The sequence below is a fragment of the Nymphalis io genome, chromosome 20 (assembly GCF_905147045.1).
Source record: "Nymphalis io chromosome 20, ilAglIoxx1.1, whole genome shotgun sequence".
Lineage (NCBI taxonomy): Eukaryota > Metazoa > Arthropoda > Insecta > Lepidoptera > Nymphalidae > Nymphalis > Nymphalis io.
Window position 1 is genome coordinate 5,718,045 of NC_065907.1, and position 20,299 is coordinate 5,738,343.

A 20,299-nucleotide genomic window follows, 5' to 3' on the forward strand; every position below is an offset into this window, starting at 1 on the left:
TTTTCGAGGCACAAAGAGTATAATATAACCACTACTGGTGGTAGAGCTTTGTGCATGCTCGTCTGGGTGGGTACCACCCACTCATCAGATATTTATTATTATATATCAGGTGGCCCATATTCTCGTCCGCCTTCCAATTATATAAAAGAAACTACGTTTTACTGATAATTACTTTTAAAAAAAACTAATTTCTTAGTTTCCGATCTGGGAATTGAAGTTAGGATCTAAGAATATATTGCTTTATGCGTCTGTTTTTAGACTAGTAAAATATAGCTTCTTCCAACCACAAGCAGAGAATAGTAAAGATATATAATAATATAAACAGCTTTGACATCGAATTTGAAGTGATATCATTGGGCGAGGTTTTGAACAATCTATGATATTTCACTAAGGATTAGCAAGAAAATGGCGTCTTTAATGTTCGCGAAGTTATAATCGGAACTTTGGAAGTTAAAGTGGTTATAACTAGTTAAGTGGAATAGTGTTGTATTATAAAATAAAGGTAATTTAATCACGAACTGTTTGTAGTGCAAAATACAGTATAATTATTAGCAAATCGCACGGAATATGTAAATCTAAGGTTTGTTTACCTTTATTCCTTTTTCGATTAGAATAGGGATAATGTTTTTTAAAATCTTGGGTATTTTAAAATTTTAACTTTTTTATTATAAAAATAATAAAACTTCTTAGACATAATATTATATCCTACTAATATTTATTATGAAAATTAGAGTAAGTTGAGAAATAAAAGTGATAAGTTTGTGTCGTTCCTTATTATGTAATGTTATCGTTTTACTTTCTAATTTGTTTATAGTTGTTTTTTTTTTAAATCTAAATGTATTAAGAAGTTACAATAATATTATTACTTATTTAGAATTTATTCTTTAATGAGACTTTAATTCCTAGGATTGCACGAATATTTTATTCTGATGATTCTGTTCAAAAATATTATGATTATCATTTGCATTATACCAAAATAATGATTAAAACACAATTATATATTTTAGCCTTACAACTTTTTCACAATTAAATTGAATCCTTCTAATTAATATGTACATTCGTTTGTTATTAAAATACACGTAAAATGAGTAATAGCAAGGTATATTGAATATTCTATGTGGTTAATTTGACAATCGTTAGTCAATTGACTATTCCTTTAATATCAGCTGGAATACGTCAAGTGTCAAATATTAGCTCAGTATTCTTCAACTTTAATATTCATGTAGGTACATAACGAGAATTTTGAGTGATTCATCTACTCTGTGGCCAAACGGTCTTCTACGCAGCAAAACTAACTGTTTACGTTAAAATTCTTTATTTAACGCGAGGGAAATGACCTAAAATCATTGGAAAACAAAAATCATTACAACGTTATAATAAATTAAACTTATATGTATTTTCATGCTGCAGTTATCGAGTTGTGTTGATTGTTTTGACACTACATCCGCGAATATATCTGTTTGGCAATGGATCTGTTTAAACAGGGTATGTAGTAAACCATTAAAATAATAAAGATCTTATTTACCTTGATATTGCAATTGACTTTATAGTATTTCGTGCTGTACCTAATTCATGTGAATAATATAGTTATATGTAAGACGAACTTTATCAAGGCCGTGCTCTCCCGTACCTGGCACCTACATGATACTGCGTAAAGCACAGTCTGCTCGTTACACTCGTGTAATGGGTGGGTGGATATCGTTGTTATCAATTGTTTATCATATTTAGAATTACATCCGTTATTATGTGCGGTCCACTATCAGCTGTGAGCAGCGACAGTGTCGTTGTGATTTTTGTCATCGACGCATCGTAGTCGTCATAATATAGTGCGAAATACCTTTTTTATTTTTAGCAAGAGCTAAATATTTTTTTTAAAAGCCAGGTTGGATCATGTTGCTTATATTTGTGGTGGTTTCAACAAAAATGATAACAAATAATTAAACATAATAATAGTTTTTCCCGTTTTAACGAAATTTATTTAATATTTTTGTGATTTTAATTTAAAATTTAATTTGGGCAGCTATGAAAGGTCCTGCAAGGCCAGCTCCGGCAATACCAAATATTGCAGTGAACAGGTATTCGCCTGTAACAAATTGGAATGATCATCCCTTTGGTGCAGATGTGTTTGAACCAGTTCCTTGTACTCAAAAGAAAAAGCCTCCACCACGCCCTCCACCACCAAATGTTTTAAAACAGCAAGATGTCTCAGTTAAACCTACTCATTTTATACGTAGACCAACAGTCCTCTCTGCACTGTTGACCCGAAAAGGTAAAAATACAGTGAATAACCCAAGTGCAAATAACCAACATAATAGTTTTACAAATTGTAATAGTGAAGTGGACACTACCAAAATATTTCCCAAATGTGATAAGGCAAATGTGCAAACAGGAACATTAATAGACCTCTCATCGCCACCCAGTTCACCTACTTTCACAACAAGGTCTAGCAGTGATGGTGTAAGCGTAGACAGTTTTGGATCAGATGCTACAACATCAACCAATCATCACAATGCATTTAGTGGTGGAAATGCTTCTCAAGCTGAGAGTGGTTTTGAAGATGACTTTGATCTGTTCCTGCATTCTAGAAAACCATTGAATAAAGAGGACACCCTAGATGATTTTTCAACTATAGATCCATTCTCGGCTCCACTAGTTAATAAACCACCACCAGTAAATAAGTTAACGTTTTATTCTGATTCTTTTGATACTTTAAGCAATGCTAGTAGTCAGTACTCAATGTCACAATTGAAAGGGCCTACAATAATTCGTGCTAAGCCGGCAAGACCAAAGCCGCCAGATAATTCAGCATTATTAAAAAGTACATTTGGAAGTAGTTTCCAAATGACCTCAATGAATATAAACACAACAACTCCAATTCAGAAAATAAGCAATGGCTTTGTGGGTAATGTGGTAAGTCTTATTTTTTTCTTTTAATATTTTATATACAATTTTTAAGTTATAGAATATTAAGAAAAATATCTATACAGCCTAGTAATATATCTATGCAGTCGTGCATGAGTAGTAAATTTTAAAAGTGTAAAACTTTTCTGCAATGTTAATTCACATTGCTATTGTACACCATAAGCATTGCCTTGAATAATTTTCAAATAAGGCATTATGTATGGTTGCCATGATTTATTTTGGGATATTAAATGTGATAAATTGGGAAGGTAATTATTATATTCAAACACATTATATTAATTAACAAAGTGTTAAATCATTCAAAAAGCCACTTGCTTTATGGCGACAATGTTTTTTATACCCTTAAAATTACTTTTTTGTTAAGAGTAAAATAACTTATGGGTACATTATTAATTGTATGTACTATTTATAAACATAAATATTCATATATAATGGTAATCATAATATCATTCTATTGTTTTTTTAAAAGCGAAATCAGTGATAACTTATAACATAGATTTCACTAATACAAAGGTAAAAAAAAAAATTTATACCATTCATATATTGACTGTTCCTTTCATTTACCTAATTCAGTTACTTGATTTAATCTGTATCTTAATACTATCATATAAAGCGAAATAATTTATTAATTGGTTTGAAGGCACTTATGTCAGCAACTCATTATCTATCAGTGTGATTTGAAAGAAACATTTCTTATTGCATAGTCCTCTTTTTTGAGAAAGCTTATAGAATATATGTAAAATATTATATGAAATGACACGGAGCAGCTAGTCTTTTTTTTTTTTTTTTTAATGTATAGGCTAGCGCTTGACTGTTATCACACCTGATGGAAAGTTAGATACAGTCTTAAGATGGAGCGCGCTTGCCTAGAACAGTCTTCGTAAACTTACAAACCATAATTAATATTGTAAATTAAATTCGCAAATTTTTTAATTAAGATTATTTCGCTGTAGCCAATTGAAACCTTGACGTGGTAAGTAGGTATTAATTTTTTGCAAATGTTCAAATTTTCTTTGAGAGATTTGTTATAAAAATATTATATATAAATATTTATTATATGTTGCAAATGAAATGAAATAATAATTTCTTGTGACCTACATTAAACATGCATAGTTGACACTAGCTAAGACATTTCGTAATATCCTGAGTTATAATCAGCGCAGTCTGTAGAGCTGTATAATACGAATATTTTATACTTTTATGTATTTTTCTTTAATAGTCATAACTTGCACTACTCGCTAGTCCAAATTTATATATTCAAAGATATACAAAAGTTAACATGAAGGATGGAAAATTTTGAAATTGCCATAGTGCGTGTTTTATAATTTTCTATTCAAATATAAATTTATAAATTGTTATATCAGAACACCTAAATAATGTAAATGGTTTCCATTTCATAAAGTGTATATGAGCTTAAAATCGAAATATATAACTGAAAATATGGGTTAGGTCACAATTGCTGTAAATGATCTACACGCTGGCATAATGCCACTGACCAAAGCCTTGCTTTTCAATATTAGTGTAAGCCAGTATCTACTATAACGTTCATTATGTATGTACGGTATGTATGAATGGTACACATCAATTTGTAAAAAGAAATGTAATTTAAAAATAAATATATGTATAGAAATACACACATACATATTTTCGGTTTTAATGTTAGAAAAGATTTAGGATTTGTCCTTAATTTTTTAAGGGCAGAATACTCGTATACTTTTCTATAATATTTTTAAACACTAGATTTAGACAATGCAATACTAATTGAGACAAGATTAAAAAATTTAAATTTTAGTCTATAGATGTTTGCATGATTGTTATTTAATCGTATGCAATGAATATTAATGCATTATATGCCAGGTACTTCTTGAAGATTAATTTTAACCTAGATACGATCAAAACTGAATTATTGCATAAATTATGAACCAAATGACACACAACGTTTACCTAAAATAACAAACGAATTCAGTTCATTGTTCGACTGTTTTGAAGATTTAATATTGCAAACAGTTTGTCGTTTTACAAATGAATATTAAAATGCAAAAGTTAAGTTGATTGTGGTCCAATAAATAATGATTGTCTAATTCAGCATTATATATTCATAGTTATAACTAGTTTGACTATTTATTGGTAATACCGTATTTCGATATTACAACGAAAATATACAAATAAATACAACTTAAATTATACCTAACTTTTTTACTCCAATGCAAATTCTTTATCATTATATGTGTTATATTACAGGACACCAAGCCACTAAATTGGGACCATGATGAATCTCCAGAAAGGGAACTTACACCCCCAATGCCGACTATTCCTCCACCACCACCTCCTCCGATCATCGATGATGATTTACCAGTAGTGTGGCCGGAAGACATTCAGGTACTTGATTCTCCTGAAGTATCTGATGAAGAAGATGAACCTTACGCTATTGCGCTATTCGATTACTTCACCGACCACCAAGAAGATTTGTGTTTTTCTGTAAGTATTTTTTATATTTTCATTTTGCTTATTATTTATAATAGGATGACATATGAGCAAATGGACTCGTATACAATCTTTTTTTTTCTTTATAGAATAGGAAGGTGGACGAGCATATGGGAGACCTGATGGTAAGTGGTCACCAAACGCCCTTAGACATTGGCATTGTAAGAAATGTCAACCATCGCTTATAGCCAATTTGGTGGCGCACCAACATTGGCAACTAAGATTTTATGTCCCTTGTGCCTGTAATTACACTGGCTCACTCACCCTTCAAACCGGAACACAACAATATCAAGTATTGCTGTTTTGCGGTAGAATATCTGATGAGTGGGTGGTACCTACCCAGACGAGCTTGCACAAAGCCCTACCACCAGTCTATCTGAATGCATCTGAGCTATTGGTAAAGGTACTACGATGTTATTCCCAATTGGACTTGTAATTGCACTAACTCACCTCTCACAGAGAAACAATGCAATACGATATTATGGATGATTATGTATGGCAGTACAATAAGTGTGATTGGGGGTTCCTTTTCTACCCACATACATTTTCTTGTTTCTATAATGAGAAGCGATAAAACATAGATTATCGTAAAACATATACACGAATCTCATAAATCAAAGGAAACCAGGACGAAGGCCTTTTTCATTACGGATAATTTGTTATTATTAGTGATAGTTATGCTATTCAATTACCTTCAATAAAGTCATATCGATGAATATTCTATGGGAATAGTAGTAAATATTAACATTTACCGAGATTAGCTATATTACAATGTGATGTTTAAGAGAATATAGGTTTTACTGTAAAAGAATAAGATACAAAATCTGAAAAAGCGCTCCGATTTGACGTGACTGTGTCTAACCTTTATTATCGTATGTTTCATAGCGTGCTTACGAAATTCGATTTCAGTATTACCTATGAATAATGTAAATCATATAATACATGTTCCATAGGATTTAGGAACGAATTATTTATAAAAAAAAAAAAAAAAAAACTATCACAAAGCACTACTGTTAATCAAGTGTCATTTAAATATATATAAAACAGAATATGTTTATGAAATGAATACCGTAACCGTAACAGCCTATGAATGTCCCACTGCTGGGCTAAAGGCCTCCTCTCCTCTTTTTTGAGGAGAAGGTTTTGGAGCTTATTTCACCACGCTGCTCCAATGCGGGTTGGTAGAATTCACATGTGGCAGAATTTCAGTGAAATTAGACACATGCAGGTTTCCTCACGATGTTTTCCTTCACCGTAAAGCACGAGATGAATTATAATCACGAATTAAGCACATGAAAATTCAGTGGTGCTTTGAACGGGTTTGAAAAAAACGGCTTTGCCGGGTTTGAACCCACGATCATCGGTTAAGATTCACGCGTTCTTACCACAGGGCCAATACGTCATCAATAAAGTAATTCAGACTCGTTTATTACGTTACTCATAACGGGAAACCAGGACAAAATTAATTTAGATATTAACGATTTAAAGTATCTTCAATACATGTAATAAAGGCTCGACCCTTAACCCTCCGGTACTAATGGTTGATTGTTCGTTTAATAGCAGTTTGCGCGTTAAAATATATCTCGTTATTGTAAGGTACTTGACCGTTTAGATATAAGTATTTATAATTATTGTTATATGTTTTATAACATAACATTTCGATAAATCGCATTATGTTTTTATCGTGAGATAAATACATATATATCTACTTCTAAATACGTTAAAATTGTTTGTTTTCTCCAACGTGGCTTTGAGCCAAGATTTTTGTCTATTTTTAGAACGTTATGCAAGTGTTTTATATCATTACATAGCATCATACAAGTTCAGGGACAATTTGCACCTTATAAACTAGTAACTCGTCTCGTACGTGTTTTCAATTCGTTAAAATAGGTATCTTACATTCTTTTAATTTTAAAGTTTTTTTTCTGTATAGGTAATTATAATTTTAAACTATTTTTATTTTATATCTTCTTCTTAATAAATAAAAATGAATTTTTGTGCGTTCCTTAAACATTCATATCATTGTGATGAAACTTTGTATGCATAGCCAGTCTTTCAATATAAAAGTTTTATGGAGATGCTTAATCTTCCCGTGCGAAGCGTAATTGTATAATATAAAAACCGCCATTACATTTGTGAGTGCGTTAAAAGTAATGTCAAAGAACATGTTTTTAAAATCGATTTATTCTTGTAATATATAATTGTATTTACAAGTTGATGCTAATACTTCCACTTCCTATTAACAGTATTATTTTCCGCAATCATTTAAACGTATGAAAGTATTTATATACTTAATAATTAATCCTATAAACATAAAGGTTAATTCGTTTAAGTGTATCGCGTGTTAGAGCTCGTTATATAATATTACCTACTTTTACAATACATACGTTCAAACCCTAGCAGTGACATCTAAATTTACCTTGACGTTCATGGACAAAGTAGTTAACGTTTATTCAACAATTATGATACTTCATTGAATGATTTGTTCCTGCCATGATGACATATGCCTTATTAGATATTATAATATACATATTTACTGGCAAAACCCGACCCGTTGTCCTGCCTGTGTATATTTATTCACTTCTGTGTTTATACAATAAAGGGGATAGCATTTTATAAGTACTTAAATTAAAATTAATTGTCATGGAGATAGTTTAACGGTATAAAAATTATATATAATTGTATATGACGAAGTATATCAAAGTCGATAGTATAAAAATCTTCTCAATTAAAAAAATCATATATGTATCTATGTCAACCTTCATGGTAATCGGTTATGTGCTTTCGAAGTCTATTAATCACAAACAGATATACCAACATCCATTTTTATGTATATAACTATAACAATATTCATCCGCTTGTGATGACATTTTAGTGACATTCGCAACCCGCGGAATTTTTCTGTATTAATATAAATATGCAGCGCACGTGATTGTTTCGAGAAATGGAAGACTACGTGAATGATATATGGTGAATGCATATGTATGTAGTCAATAGCTATTTTTAACATTGACATTAAAAACGTAAGCATACAAACGCCATACTTTACGGTAATTGCTAAATGCTCTCAATGGCATTGTCACTAAAACTAGTGAGACGGTTTCTGCCTTTGTAAATGTGCTTTTAACCATTTATTCCTTGTGTTTTTTATTAAAACATATGTTATAATTAATTATCATAATACAAATATTTTGCGAGTAAAATAACTGACACCCTACTTAAACAGGAGGAGTATAGAGGGAAAAATTTACTAAAAAGTGTCACGTTATCGCAACTCGAATCGAGAAATAATGGTTGCCATTTTCCTATTCAAAAATACCCATCGTAACCATTAAATTAATTAAAAATTAATTAAAAAAATAGTAATTGGCTCCCAGTTAAGATTCGATTGAGGCTTATGTTTGTGAGGAATAGACTCCGGAACGTATCGTAACCGTTATAAATATGTAAAATTAGCAACCCCAGTTCCTATAGATTCCGTATAAGTATCATTTTAAAATTCCATCTTGTAGATTGACGGAGTTATACTTGTTATTTTTATCTAAATAAATAGCAAATTAAATATCAAATAGACTTTTACAAAATTATTATTTGAAAAGAATTAATATAATGTTGTTTAGCAAATACGTGTCATTGATATTATTTCTGCGTAAAATATTTGCGTCAGGAAACATGTGTGGTCGCATGACGTAGGTACGATATTGTTGGTCCTACTCTTGTTTACTAAGCATTTTTATTATTATATTTTTTGTATAGGCAATGTAGTCGATTTGCAAGTGTTTCTATATCATGAATGATAAATAATTTCCATGTTGATATCGGACAGGAACTTGACATCCAGTTAGATTTTTATTATGACATTTTTTTCATTCCAGTTTTTTCTAGGTTGTCCGTTATTATCTAGACTACAACTACAATCTCACAACGGTCTTGAAATTGAATTTACAAGTATATTGTATTATATTAATACGTGCAGTAAATTAATATAGAAATTCTTTATTCGAAATTTGTAATTTATTTATAAATTAGATTCTAATATAATATATACATAAATGAAAATCATACATACAACACAACAAAGGTACAAAGGATACATAAAGGAAATCGAAAAACTTAGCAATATTCACTTCAAGATTATAATAAAAAATATCAGAACCAATGTCGTCATAACGTTGCACAACGTGCCATATATATACATCCTGGAACACTTTTGGCGTATATATTGATATATATCAATGTTTATACGTCGCGAAACCGCTAGATAACATTGTATATATTTTGATACTTTTTCCCGTACACTGTTTATATTAATTAGTGCAGTCTTAAATTGATATAAATAAAAAAATGTATTTGCTGTTGCATTATTTAATATACAAAGATAAAAAATAAGTAAGCATACATCGTTTTTGTTTAATAAGACTTAGTACGTCTATGTAAACAGCCGAGTTGCGTTTTTATCATTTGATAATAGAAGTATTGCTAATAATAATTACTTATTTATCTGTTTAGGTGGGAAATGACTCATTCGAGATAATTACAATCGTTTATGATGTCGTAAGAAAGAACACTTATTTTATAAAAAGGTTGACGGTCGACTATTTCGCTTTTACATTGTTATCATGATAGATACTAAATTAAATGAAATAGTATTTATTTCTGATAAACGAATAATTTTAATATAAATTATCACTAGTTTTCTATCTTATCTTAAGTCAGTAGACGTTTTACGCACAGGTACTTACACATTTTTACACAGATTTTACTGGTGGTAAAGCTTTGTGCAAGCTCTTCTGGGTAGGTACCACCCACTCATCAGATATTCTACCGCAAAACAGCAGTACTTGGTATTGTTGTGTTCCGGTTTGAAGGGTGAGTGAGCCAGTGTAATTACAGGCACAAGGGATATAACATCTTAGTTCCCAAGGTTGGTGGCGCATTGGTGATGTAAGCGATGGTTAACATTTCTTACAATGCCAATGTCTAAGGGCGTTGGTGACCACTTACCATCAGGTGGCAAAAAAAATAAAAAAAGATAAATTCTTTTATTAAAAAAGTTTTTGTTTCCTAATTTTTTATATAAAGATGTCAATAAAAATACAAATAGTAATTAGCCGTGTAAACTCTCGGCATTAATCAGATCATATTGCACGTCCATTATTTTTTTTTTGTATTCTTTTAAAAATATTGTAATATTTCGAAAGTACCGATGGAATTGTCTTCGATTTGAGAACTCAAAAGCAGTTACGTTTTCTTATCGATTAAAGGTAGGCTGTCGTTATTATTTCATGATGACAAATTTGAAATTCCACATACAAAGATTTCTTTTATACTTATCATTTTACATATTTAATCTCACTTTTACACAATATCATTGTATTCATATTAAGGAAAAACTTACTGTATTTCTTATAAACGTTATAATAATTTATTTATTCATTTATTTGTAATAGCACACTTACGACATACATATAAAGGATTGAAAAAATTAATTTATAAAACAATAATAGTATATCTAATATGCATGTCAATTACAAGTGTACATATATAGCACTTCTAGATTTAATTTAATCAAATTCAAATTAAAAGTAACAAAAAATTATCAGTAATTTTTAAAAATGTCAAAATTAAATAATAAATAATGTCATTTTTATAATAAAAAATCAATCGGCGAAATCATAATTAAAAATTATTAAAAGTATTAATTAAAACTAATCATGCATTTTATAATAATTAAGTAACTTATTTTCTAAAGATTGAGGGAGAGTCACAAAAAATGCTAATGTCCGGAATTGATTTAACGACATTGTTATATATATTGCACAACTGTACTAAGGGAGCTTGTTTACCAATATGAGACTTTACGCAAGGAATACAAAATATTTTGTGGGTGTGAGTACTTCTAGTATAATAATAACAATATCCTGGGATTCACACAGTCGTCTGATCCCAAACTAAGCAGAGCTTGTACTATGGAAACCAGACAACTGATATACTATATACACTACTTTTTTTTGTAAATGCATAAGTACTTACGTAGATAATTACACCCAGACTCAGGACAAACAGACATGTGCATTCACACAAATGTCTGTCCTGGGTGGAATCGAACCCACAATCTTCGGCGTGAAAGGCAAGTATCTACCACCCACGCCTACCGGCCCGTTATTAAATAAACGTTGTTTAGCGGGTGATTAAATAAGTAATAAACAATGCTGTGTCTTCTTATTTCGAATATTAAATGAATAATGTCAGAAATAGAGAAATCAGTGTTTAACGAAGCATTTAAATTTGAATATGTGTGAGGCTGTTGTTCTTATCCTCGAGATAGGTTAGGGTCGTACTAACAATATAATTAATAAATATAAACTCATAAACAAATATAAATTTAAAAAATTCCCAATGCTGTTTTACATCATATCTACCTTCGTCTCAAAATGCAACTGACGTATTTGACATAATGAACTCTCCTACTATGTTGACGTAATGGACTTTATCTCAAAAATTACAACATGTAAACAGACTGAATCTATAAGCTATTATAATAGAGTTTCATTCAATCGGATCTATAATTCTGTTAAACATATGAGCAAAACAGACTTGTCGATAATTTTATGCAAGGTTAAACATGGAATTGCTTTCTAAAGTCAGAAGATTGATGCATTATCATGCAATAATTTACGTTCAAGTTTCTGCCGTGTCCTGGAATTATTAGCGACCTCATAACCCAATTTTATTTTTGCTTTGTTGCAATGTAGAGTACATTAAAAAGTAACAGCCTGTAAATTTTCCGCTGCTGGGCTTAAGGCTTCCTCTCCTTTTCAGGGGAAGGTTTTGGAGGAAAATCGACCACACTGCTCCAATGCGGAGTGGATAAATTACAGAATCATGTGACAGAATTTCATTTGACTCATGTAGTTTTTCCCACGATGTTTTTCTTTACAGCCTAGTACTAAATGTATTATATCTTCATAAATTCAAATTAAGAACATGAAAAAACATTGGATTTAGACCCACAATTATTTTTTTATGTTTTATTTATTTATTAAGGTTTACCAATAATTGTATTCACTAAATATAAGACATAATACATTTGAAATATGTATGTAATATCTATAAATATGTATGTATGTATCTATGTAACATAGAGAAGAATAGGTAACTGGAAAACAGAGGCTATTTTTTCTTTTTTTACACGAGATAGCAAGGTTATTTGTTCGGTTTTCATTGTTGTGAGACGTCCATTCTCCTACATAAGATTATTATAACCCATTTTCAAGGCTGTCATTAGAATTTATGGTTTACTTTTCCTTGCCGATTAGTTTGCTATATCGTTGACTATATATGTATTCCTTATGGCCAGACTCCAAGGCAATCGATTAATTTGAACAAACGTGCATACTTATAAGTTTAGATTTACTGGTGGTAGGGCTTTGTGCAAGCTCGTCTGGGTCGTTCACCCACTCATCAGATATTCTACCGCAAAACAGCAATACTTGATATTGTTGTGTTCCGGTTTGAAGGGTGAGTGAGCCAGTGTAATTACAGGCACAAGGGACATAAAATCTTAGTTCCCAAGGTTGGTGGCGCATTGGCTATAAGCGATGGTTGACATTCCTTACAATGCCAATGTCTAAGGGCGTTTGGTGACCACTTACCATCAGGTGGCCCATTTGCTCGTCCACCTTCCTATTCTATAAAAAAAAAACCTGGCCTTTTTAGTTTGCGGGATACTGACAGTTGATTTAGATAATTCTGAGATTGACTTTTAAATCATATCTTTAAGTTCATCCGAAGAATATGCATAAACAATTAAAATCGACTTTACACCAGTATTAAATATTTTGCGTAACAACTATGCGCAAAATATTATTAAGAGATAGTATTATTTGTTCTACTTTTTTGCGATAAGTGACTTAAATATATTATTTTGTAAATGTTAAAAGTAATTAAGTAATAATATACTATCATATTATTTGTTAAAGAAGAAAATATTTAGACATACGTTTTACGTAATTATACTAACTCGAAATTTTTATTACTTGCAGGCAAACTCAAAGATAACATTAATAAGGCGAGTGAACGACGAATGGATGTACGGAAGATTGCGCTGTGGTACAGAGGGCTTGTTCCCGTCGAATTACGTAGAGATCAAGGTTCCTCTGTCAAACGATAACCCATCGAACATCGGTGAAGCGATAGCCCTATACGCCTTCGAACCCGTGCAATCTGGCGATCTTAGGTTCAATATAGGCGATAAAATCACGATCCTCTCGAAATTAAGCGAAGAATGGTTTTTCGGCGAATGCAACGGCATGAAGGGACAGTTTCCCGCCAACTACGTCCAAATGTGTTAGTCAAATATTTGTATAATCTGTGTCTTCTCAATTATCTACATCAGTTATTTTATGTTACTTCAATCGACTATATTAAGTATGTATGTACTTTTGTCTAATAGTAAATAATACTAAAGAAAGCCATAAAATTGTCCATTAAATATTAAAACTCAATTATAACATGTGATATGAGTAGTGGAAACATTACGAAGACTGATTCTTTAAATGTTTCGTATTTTTTCTAACATCAATGTACATCTTTAGACTAAGGCGTGCTCTAGTTCAGTACTACGTAAAAGTCGTCATTTATAACGGATCACAGTTGTATTTCTCACCTTTCTTACCACACCGAGTGCAATAATGTAAATTCTTGTGGCAGTATAAAGGTAGGTACATAATAAATGCAATATTCAAATAAGGCTAATATTCACTTATTATTGGAGTCATTAAAAACAATTATTAATTGTTATATATGATCCCGAATTAGCTCCATTATTGTCTGACCTTAATTAATGCAATTGTATCATAAAAGTGTTTTAGGTATAGACAAAAAAAAACCTTCACGTAATTGACTAAATGTATATATATTTTGTCTGTGTAATGTGTTAATTATTAGTTTTGGTTGTGTAAAATGTTCGTTCGATCTGAATTTTAAATGTGTATTTTTTTGTATTGTTTAACGTTTTTATTTGTATCCATATACTTTGATAACAAAGTGTGGCTTACTGTGTATATAGAAAAAAAATTGTATTATGGATACTTTAAACCAAATCAATGATTCCAGTCAGATCTTTTAAAGTATTTTTTAATTGTTTTATTGTATTGAAATTCGTCAATGATTATTTTATATATAATGTAATAGCACAATACGTTTTAATCATGATGAAACAACAAAGAATGTTTACAGGACCGAATAATATAAGGTTGTCGATGGGCAGTACCCATAGGACTATATTGCCCTCGAAGCAGTATGAATTAGTTCTTATTGTGTTAGTATTGAATATCTTCAGTTGTATAAAAAAATGTGTATGTATAAATGTCTATATTATTAATAAAGTATAATTTGTATAAAGTCGAGACAAGTAGATTTAATACTGTGTATATTTTTTTACTTTGTTTGCTTTAATTAATAAAAGATGTACGGTCAAAGGCAAGGTTATGTTCTAATTTGCGGAATAATCTCATCAAATTATACAAACATTTGTGTTTTAACAAGTTTCTTTCGTGTCATTTATTTTTTTAAGTAGTTTTTATTTTGGTGGGACCATAGTTTTAAGTGCCTTAAGTATTTTTAACGAAATTAATGTATATATACTTACTACATAATATTATTTATAATAAAATTTTATAACAATTATTATTATTTTCTTCTTGATGCTTCCTATTTATATTTAAATATTTATGTACATATTATATTGAATTAATTAAAATTTATTTTCATACCACTTGTATGATATCTTAAAAAAGCAAAGGCTTGACGTAATGTCGTATCTGTGTATGTAATTTGGACATACTTTTGAAAAAATATATTCAATATATAACATGCTTTTGTGCGTATACGCAATAATTACATAATAAGACTACTAGAGAAACAAGCAGGCTAGAACACTATAACACACAATGGGATTGACATATCTAATTATATTCCTTATTCGTTCCTTAAGGGCCGGCAATGCATCGGCAAGCCCTTGGGTGTTGCAGGTGTCCATGGGTGATGGTAGTTACTTTCCAACAGGTGAGCCTCCTGGTCGTTTGCACCCTCTAACATAAAAAAAAATTATTATCAAAAGTACACCTTCGATATAACTCTATCTGGTGCAGTCATCAGTCATTTTACTATAAAAATATTCTTTTATCAATACAACTGCTATAATAGAAGCAATTGTTATAAATTTTCGAACCATGTTTTGGTGTTTCGGAGGGCGAAGGGTTATGCCGTCATTTAATCGAAGGTATTAAATTGAACAAGTTTTCTTTGATAATCTTATAATTTTCACCCAGAAGAACATTATCATAAAGGCAGTTAACTTGTTAAGTAGAAGGTACTTAAAATTTTAATAATTATGGGCATGCTATAATATAAAAACACGTCCAAGCTAAAATACACATAAAATGTTGAATAATATAATTTAATATAATTATGACATTACTAATAAAAAATAATAATATTTTTTGCTGAAATTCTTTTTATCCTCATAAATTTGTTACAGATCATTCTAATTTATTTTCAAAATAACTTTACTTATATACACATAACTTGTTTATTTTAAATAATGTATATAAGGTGTTGGTATAGATATATTACATTGGTTCAATGATATATTACATTATTATTCAAAGTAAATGAGGAAAACATTTAAACATTACGAATTTAATTAGTAATGAAAAAGTTATCATGTGTTAATATGAATGTAATAAAACAAGTATATCATCACATAGTGAGATTTATTATTTGAACAAAAATAATCTATATTATAGGTACTTAAAATATTTACATTAGCTTAAATTAGAACTTAATGTCAATATACCCTGTTCGCTTTTCAACGGTTGTTCAATAAAACATTTCGGTGGCAAGACAACATCCCAAAATTGTGATACGTATGACGTTTTAAAAGTTTTTTCAAATACAGATATTACATTATTTTATACAAAAACCTCCACAACTTGTTGAAAAGAGAAAAGAGGGCAAATACGTCTAACATATCTAGTATAAACAATTACTTGTCTAATAACACAGTCCCGAAATATCCCCTAACTGATTTTATAAAACAAATCCCTCCAAATTTCTAGATCAAACTTTCCTACCTTACGGACATCCATGCCTACTTACATTCAGGTACATATAATACACAACTATTACATTTGTGTTTATTGTTGTTAAACAAAATATTGTTCGTTAAAAATTCGGATTTGAAAACAAAACAAAAATTGTCTATAGGTACATAAATTCTTTGAATGACTTTCATATCATAGGTTTTTTTTTTTAATTCGTTACATAACGTAATATATACGATTGCTCTAACATAAACTATCAGATAATCGAATATCTGAAGCAATGTTTGTTTGTGCGAAAGTATTAGCTTCAATTGCGAAATGGAATAAAGTGTGTATGAATTTTCTAGCCTCATATAGCTTAATATAGCATGTCTTATATTTTATTTGTTTCTCGGAAACCTTAAAGTTATATTACACATTAAGATAACATGGCTTTTGAAAGCAACTGAAGCTTGCAAATTTAATAATGTGACATCTATACACACAAAGCATATAACCACTTATTAGATGATAATATTATTTACAATATACAGCATGTTACTATAAAGTACTGCATATATATTTATATTCGCTCGGGATGATTTTTTTTTGAATACACGATCATTAAGTGTTGAGTTATAATTTTCAACATAAGGTTTTATATTTACAAGCTGTATGCATTGTTCGTTTAATCTGGTCTGTATATTGGAATTTTGGGTATAAATTCTATTAGAAGCACATATTCCATCATAGAGGATGAGTCGCAATGTTGCTTCGTGAGACGCCAGCGGAGGCCCAGTTTATTGTACAGGCGACTGTTCTCCCATTCCAGAAGTTTGTTTAGTGAGTGTTGAGTCTGAAAACAAACAAAAAAAAATGTTGATTACGATATATCCTAATAACTTTAAACTGTATTAATAATTCAATGACTAAATAGACATTCATTTATTACTACTGATTAATTACCTAAGTTAAGTAAAATTACCTAAGTAATAACCTACTTGATTGAAATATTTTCATAATGTGATAAGTTGTTTTCACTCACCCGTTTACTAAGACATATAACAGGCCATAGAGAGCATCCAAGGGTACAGCAGCAACATACACAGCCACAGAAAAGCCACTTGACATTTACAGGTAATGTTTTCTTCAGTACACTATTAATACGAGCTACGGTTGCCTGGTACTCTTCCGGTGCTACACGTGACTGCAGCCCAGATGGAAATTCTCCATTAAACCGGTTGCTTAGGCCAAACCTTAAATTGAATGTTTTTTTAATAATACATTTTAACAGTTACAAAATCTGTAAGGAGATATTTTATATATGTCTATGTGAAAAGAAAATATTTTATGATCCATGACCATTATCCCATTTAAATGGAAAATATTACATGTCCTTGACCGTTGAACTATAACAGCTATTTTAATAAACAATAACATAATAGAGAATGATAAGGAGTAATTAAGTACATTGTTCAAAGTTATATTATTCTTGAACAAATAATGACTGGATACAATATTTTATAACATAGCTAAATATGCTTACAATGATGTCTGTACTTTAATATAATTTTAAGCTTTTACATTACATTGAAGGAAATTTAAAAGGGATAAAAAATGTAAAAAAAAAAAAAGTTTTTTCGTAAAATTTAGGAGTAAAGAAATAACAGAATACTATAATTTTTTATATTTTTATAGTAACTTTATCAAATCAATGCCGGCGGTCCTTGCCATGTCAGTAACAGCCTGTGAATGTCCCAGTGCTGGGCTAAGGCCTCCTCTCTCTTTTTTTAAAGAGAAGGTTTGGAGCTTATTCCACCATGCTGCTACAATGCGGGATTGTGGAATACACATGTGGCAGAATTTCTGTGAAATTTACACGTTGCAGGTTTCCTCACGATGTTTTCCTTCACCGTCAAGCATAAGATAAATTAAAATAACAAATTAAGCACATGAAAATTCAGTGGTGCTTGTCCAGGTTTGAACCCACAATCATCGATTAAGATTCATGCGTTCTTACCACTGGCCATCTCGCTCGCCATGACATGTTTAATTTAATTTCTTACACCTTTAAAACTAAAATCGTTTTTTTGCTAATTTATGCAAAACCTTAATGAATTATACACTTAAGCATTCCTAGTGAATCAACAAATTGGTGATAAGCATATGAAAATCTATTCAGTATTTTTAAAGTTTACCTTTTTAGGACAGACCATCAGACGCAGCAAGGCCCTGTGCTTTATAATAGGTGGTGATGTATACTAATAAAAAAGCATTTAAAATAGTATTTTTTATATAACATACCATAATACATATATTACCATAATAATAAATTTTCTCCTTATTTCATATGTTAAATAAAAATAATTAATAGTATAAATTTGAGGATGTAAGCCGAAGAATTCTATTAATATTGCGTATACTATTTGTAAATACACATACTATTGAACATACTTTAATAAATTAAATAACTGATACTAAAATTGGTGTGCTTGGCACTTAATACATTAAAAGTACTGGCATTTTGTATTCATTTTAGTTGTGATGTAATACTTTAATTTTTTTTCCATTTTATAACCAAGCCGCAGACCATGATCTACTTTTTTATACTTTAAAAAAATAAAATTATAATGAGAATTATTAGTTAATTTTTTTAATTTAATCATTAAGAATATTTATATTTACAGATGACTTTAATGATTTTTATTACCATACCTCTTGTTTACAAATAATTCAGATGTGTGATGTCAAGTTGCAAAGGTCAAATGTCATTTGGATAGTTAATATGTTAATTATAAATAAAAACTACATTTCAAATTCTTGTTTAGTACAATAACTATGTGTACTTTTTTAATTTATTAATGATTGAAAAAACTAATTTTCTATTTACCTGATATGTGATTAAATTACATATTTATACTTATTTGTGAAAACAATTAATAAAAATTATAATATTTTAATTAAATTTTATTGTTCTCTAGCAATAAGCACAATTAATCTTGGATTGGCGTCTGGTCAATGTCCTCGTCCAAAAAGTGTTCAATGAAACAATCTTATAACAAAGAACCAAAAATAGCATTACAATTTAGCTTAAATGTAAATATCTAGTAATATTAGGTGTGTTTATCAGGAAAATAGTCTTGTATTGAAGTGGAAAGTAAACAGCTGATAAAATGAAACCTACACTGTCATGTTACCAGCTCCTCGGACGACGATAGGGTCAGGCACTAATGTCACATGAGTCTCTTCTATATTTTCCTCGGGCTCTGTCTCATCTGGATATATAGCATCAAAGTCTGCCATTTTTAAAAAACACTTACTCAACACCCTTTAAACTTTTTGTGTTTGTTACACATAACAAAGAACTGTGTTTGCTAGGATTTTGCATTCATTAGAGAATGAAATACGAAATGACGTTTTCATAAATACAAAATAGATGTGTTGCCAGGATATATTAAATTTTGTAGCAGGTAAGTAAATAAATCTTTAAAACAATAGTTTACATAAATAAGTATTTGAAATTATTATTGTTTTTGTCTCTTGTTAGATATTTTTATGCTATAAACAACACAACATATTTGATACAAAAATACTTAATCGTACTGGTAGGTGGCACTTAATCAAATAATTATATTAGGTATTATAGGTATTTAAATGTACATCTGTATAACGATATTATTATTAAAGTAAGTCAAGTTTAATATTAAAACTAATAAGTTGTAAGTAGTAAATAATATGCAGCTCACATTACATACAATATAATATATATATATAACTTTTATTAAAATGTTCTTACCGAAACAGGT

The 20,299-nt window shown here is 30.0% G+C and overlaps 2 protein-coding genes across 5 annotated transcripts; one reads left to right on the top strand and one right to left on the bottom strand.

Moving 5' to 3' along the window:
• Positions 1–426: 426 nt before the first annotated feature.
• On the top strand, positions 427–15,090 carry LOC126776543 (abl interactor 2). Of its 4 annotated transcripts, none has more exons than XM_050499141.1 (4): positions 427–580; positions 2,021–2,910; positions 5,164–5,400; positions 13,452–15,090. In XM_050499141.1, the coding sequence occupies exons 2-4, from the start codon at positions 2,023–2,025 to the stop codon at positions 13,758–13,760; spliced, it is 1,434 nt and encodes a 477-aa protein (XP_050355098.1). In that variant the 5' UTR covers positions 427–580; positions 2,021–2,022; the 3' UTR covers positions 13,761–15,090. The 4 variants fall into 4 exon arrangements, with proteins under 4 accessions (XP_050355098.1, XP_050355096.1, XP_050355095.1 ...); XM_050499139.1 differs by lacking the exon at positions 427–580 and adding an exon at positions 1,206–1,485; XM_050499138.1 differs by lacking the exon at positions 427–580 and adding an exon at positions 1,555–1,687.
• A 1,077-nt stretch (positions 15,091–16,167) lies between these two features.
• On the bottom strand, positions 16,168–19,942 carry LOC126776549 (cysteine-rich hydrophobic domain-containing protein 2). Its single transcript, XM_050499147.1, has 3 exons — positions 19,678–19,942; positions 17,539–17,749; positions 16,168–17,349 (listed from the first exon to the last, which is right to left on the bottom strand). The coding sequence occupies exons 1-3, from the start codon at positions 19,794–19,796 to the stop codon at positions 17,182–17,184; spliced, it is 498 nt and encodes a 165-aa protein (XP_050355104.1). The 5' UTR covers positions 19,797–19,942; the 3' UTR covers positions 16,168–17,181.
• Between the last annotated feature and the right edge of the window lie 357 nt (positions 19,943–20,299).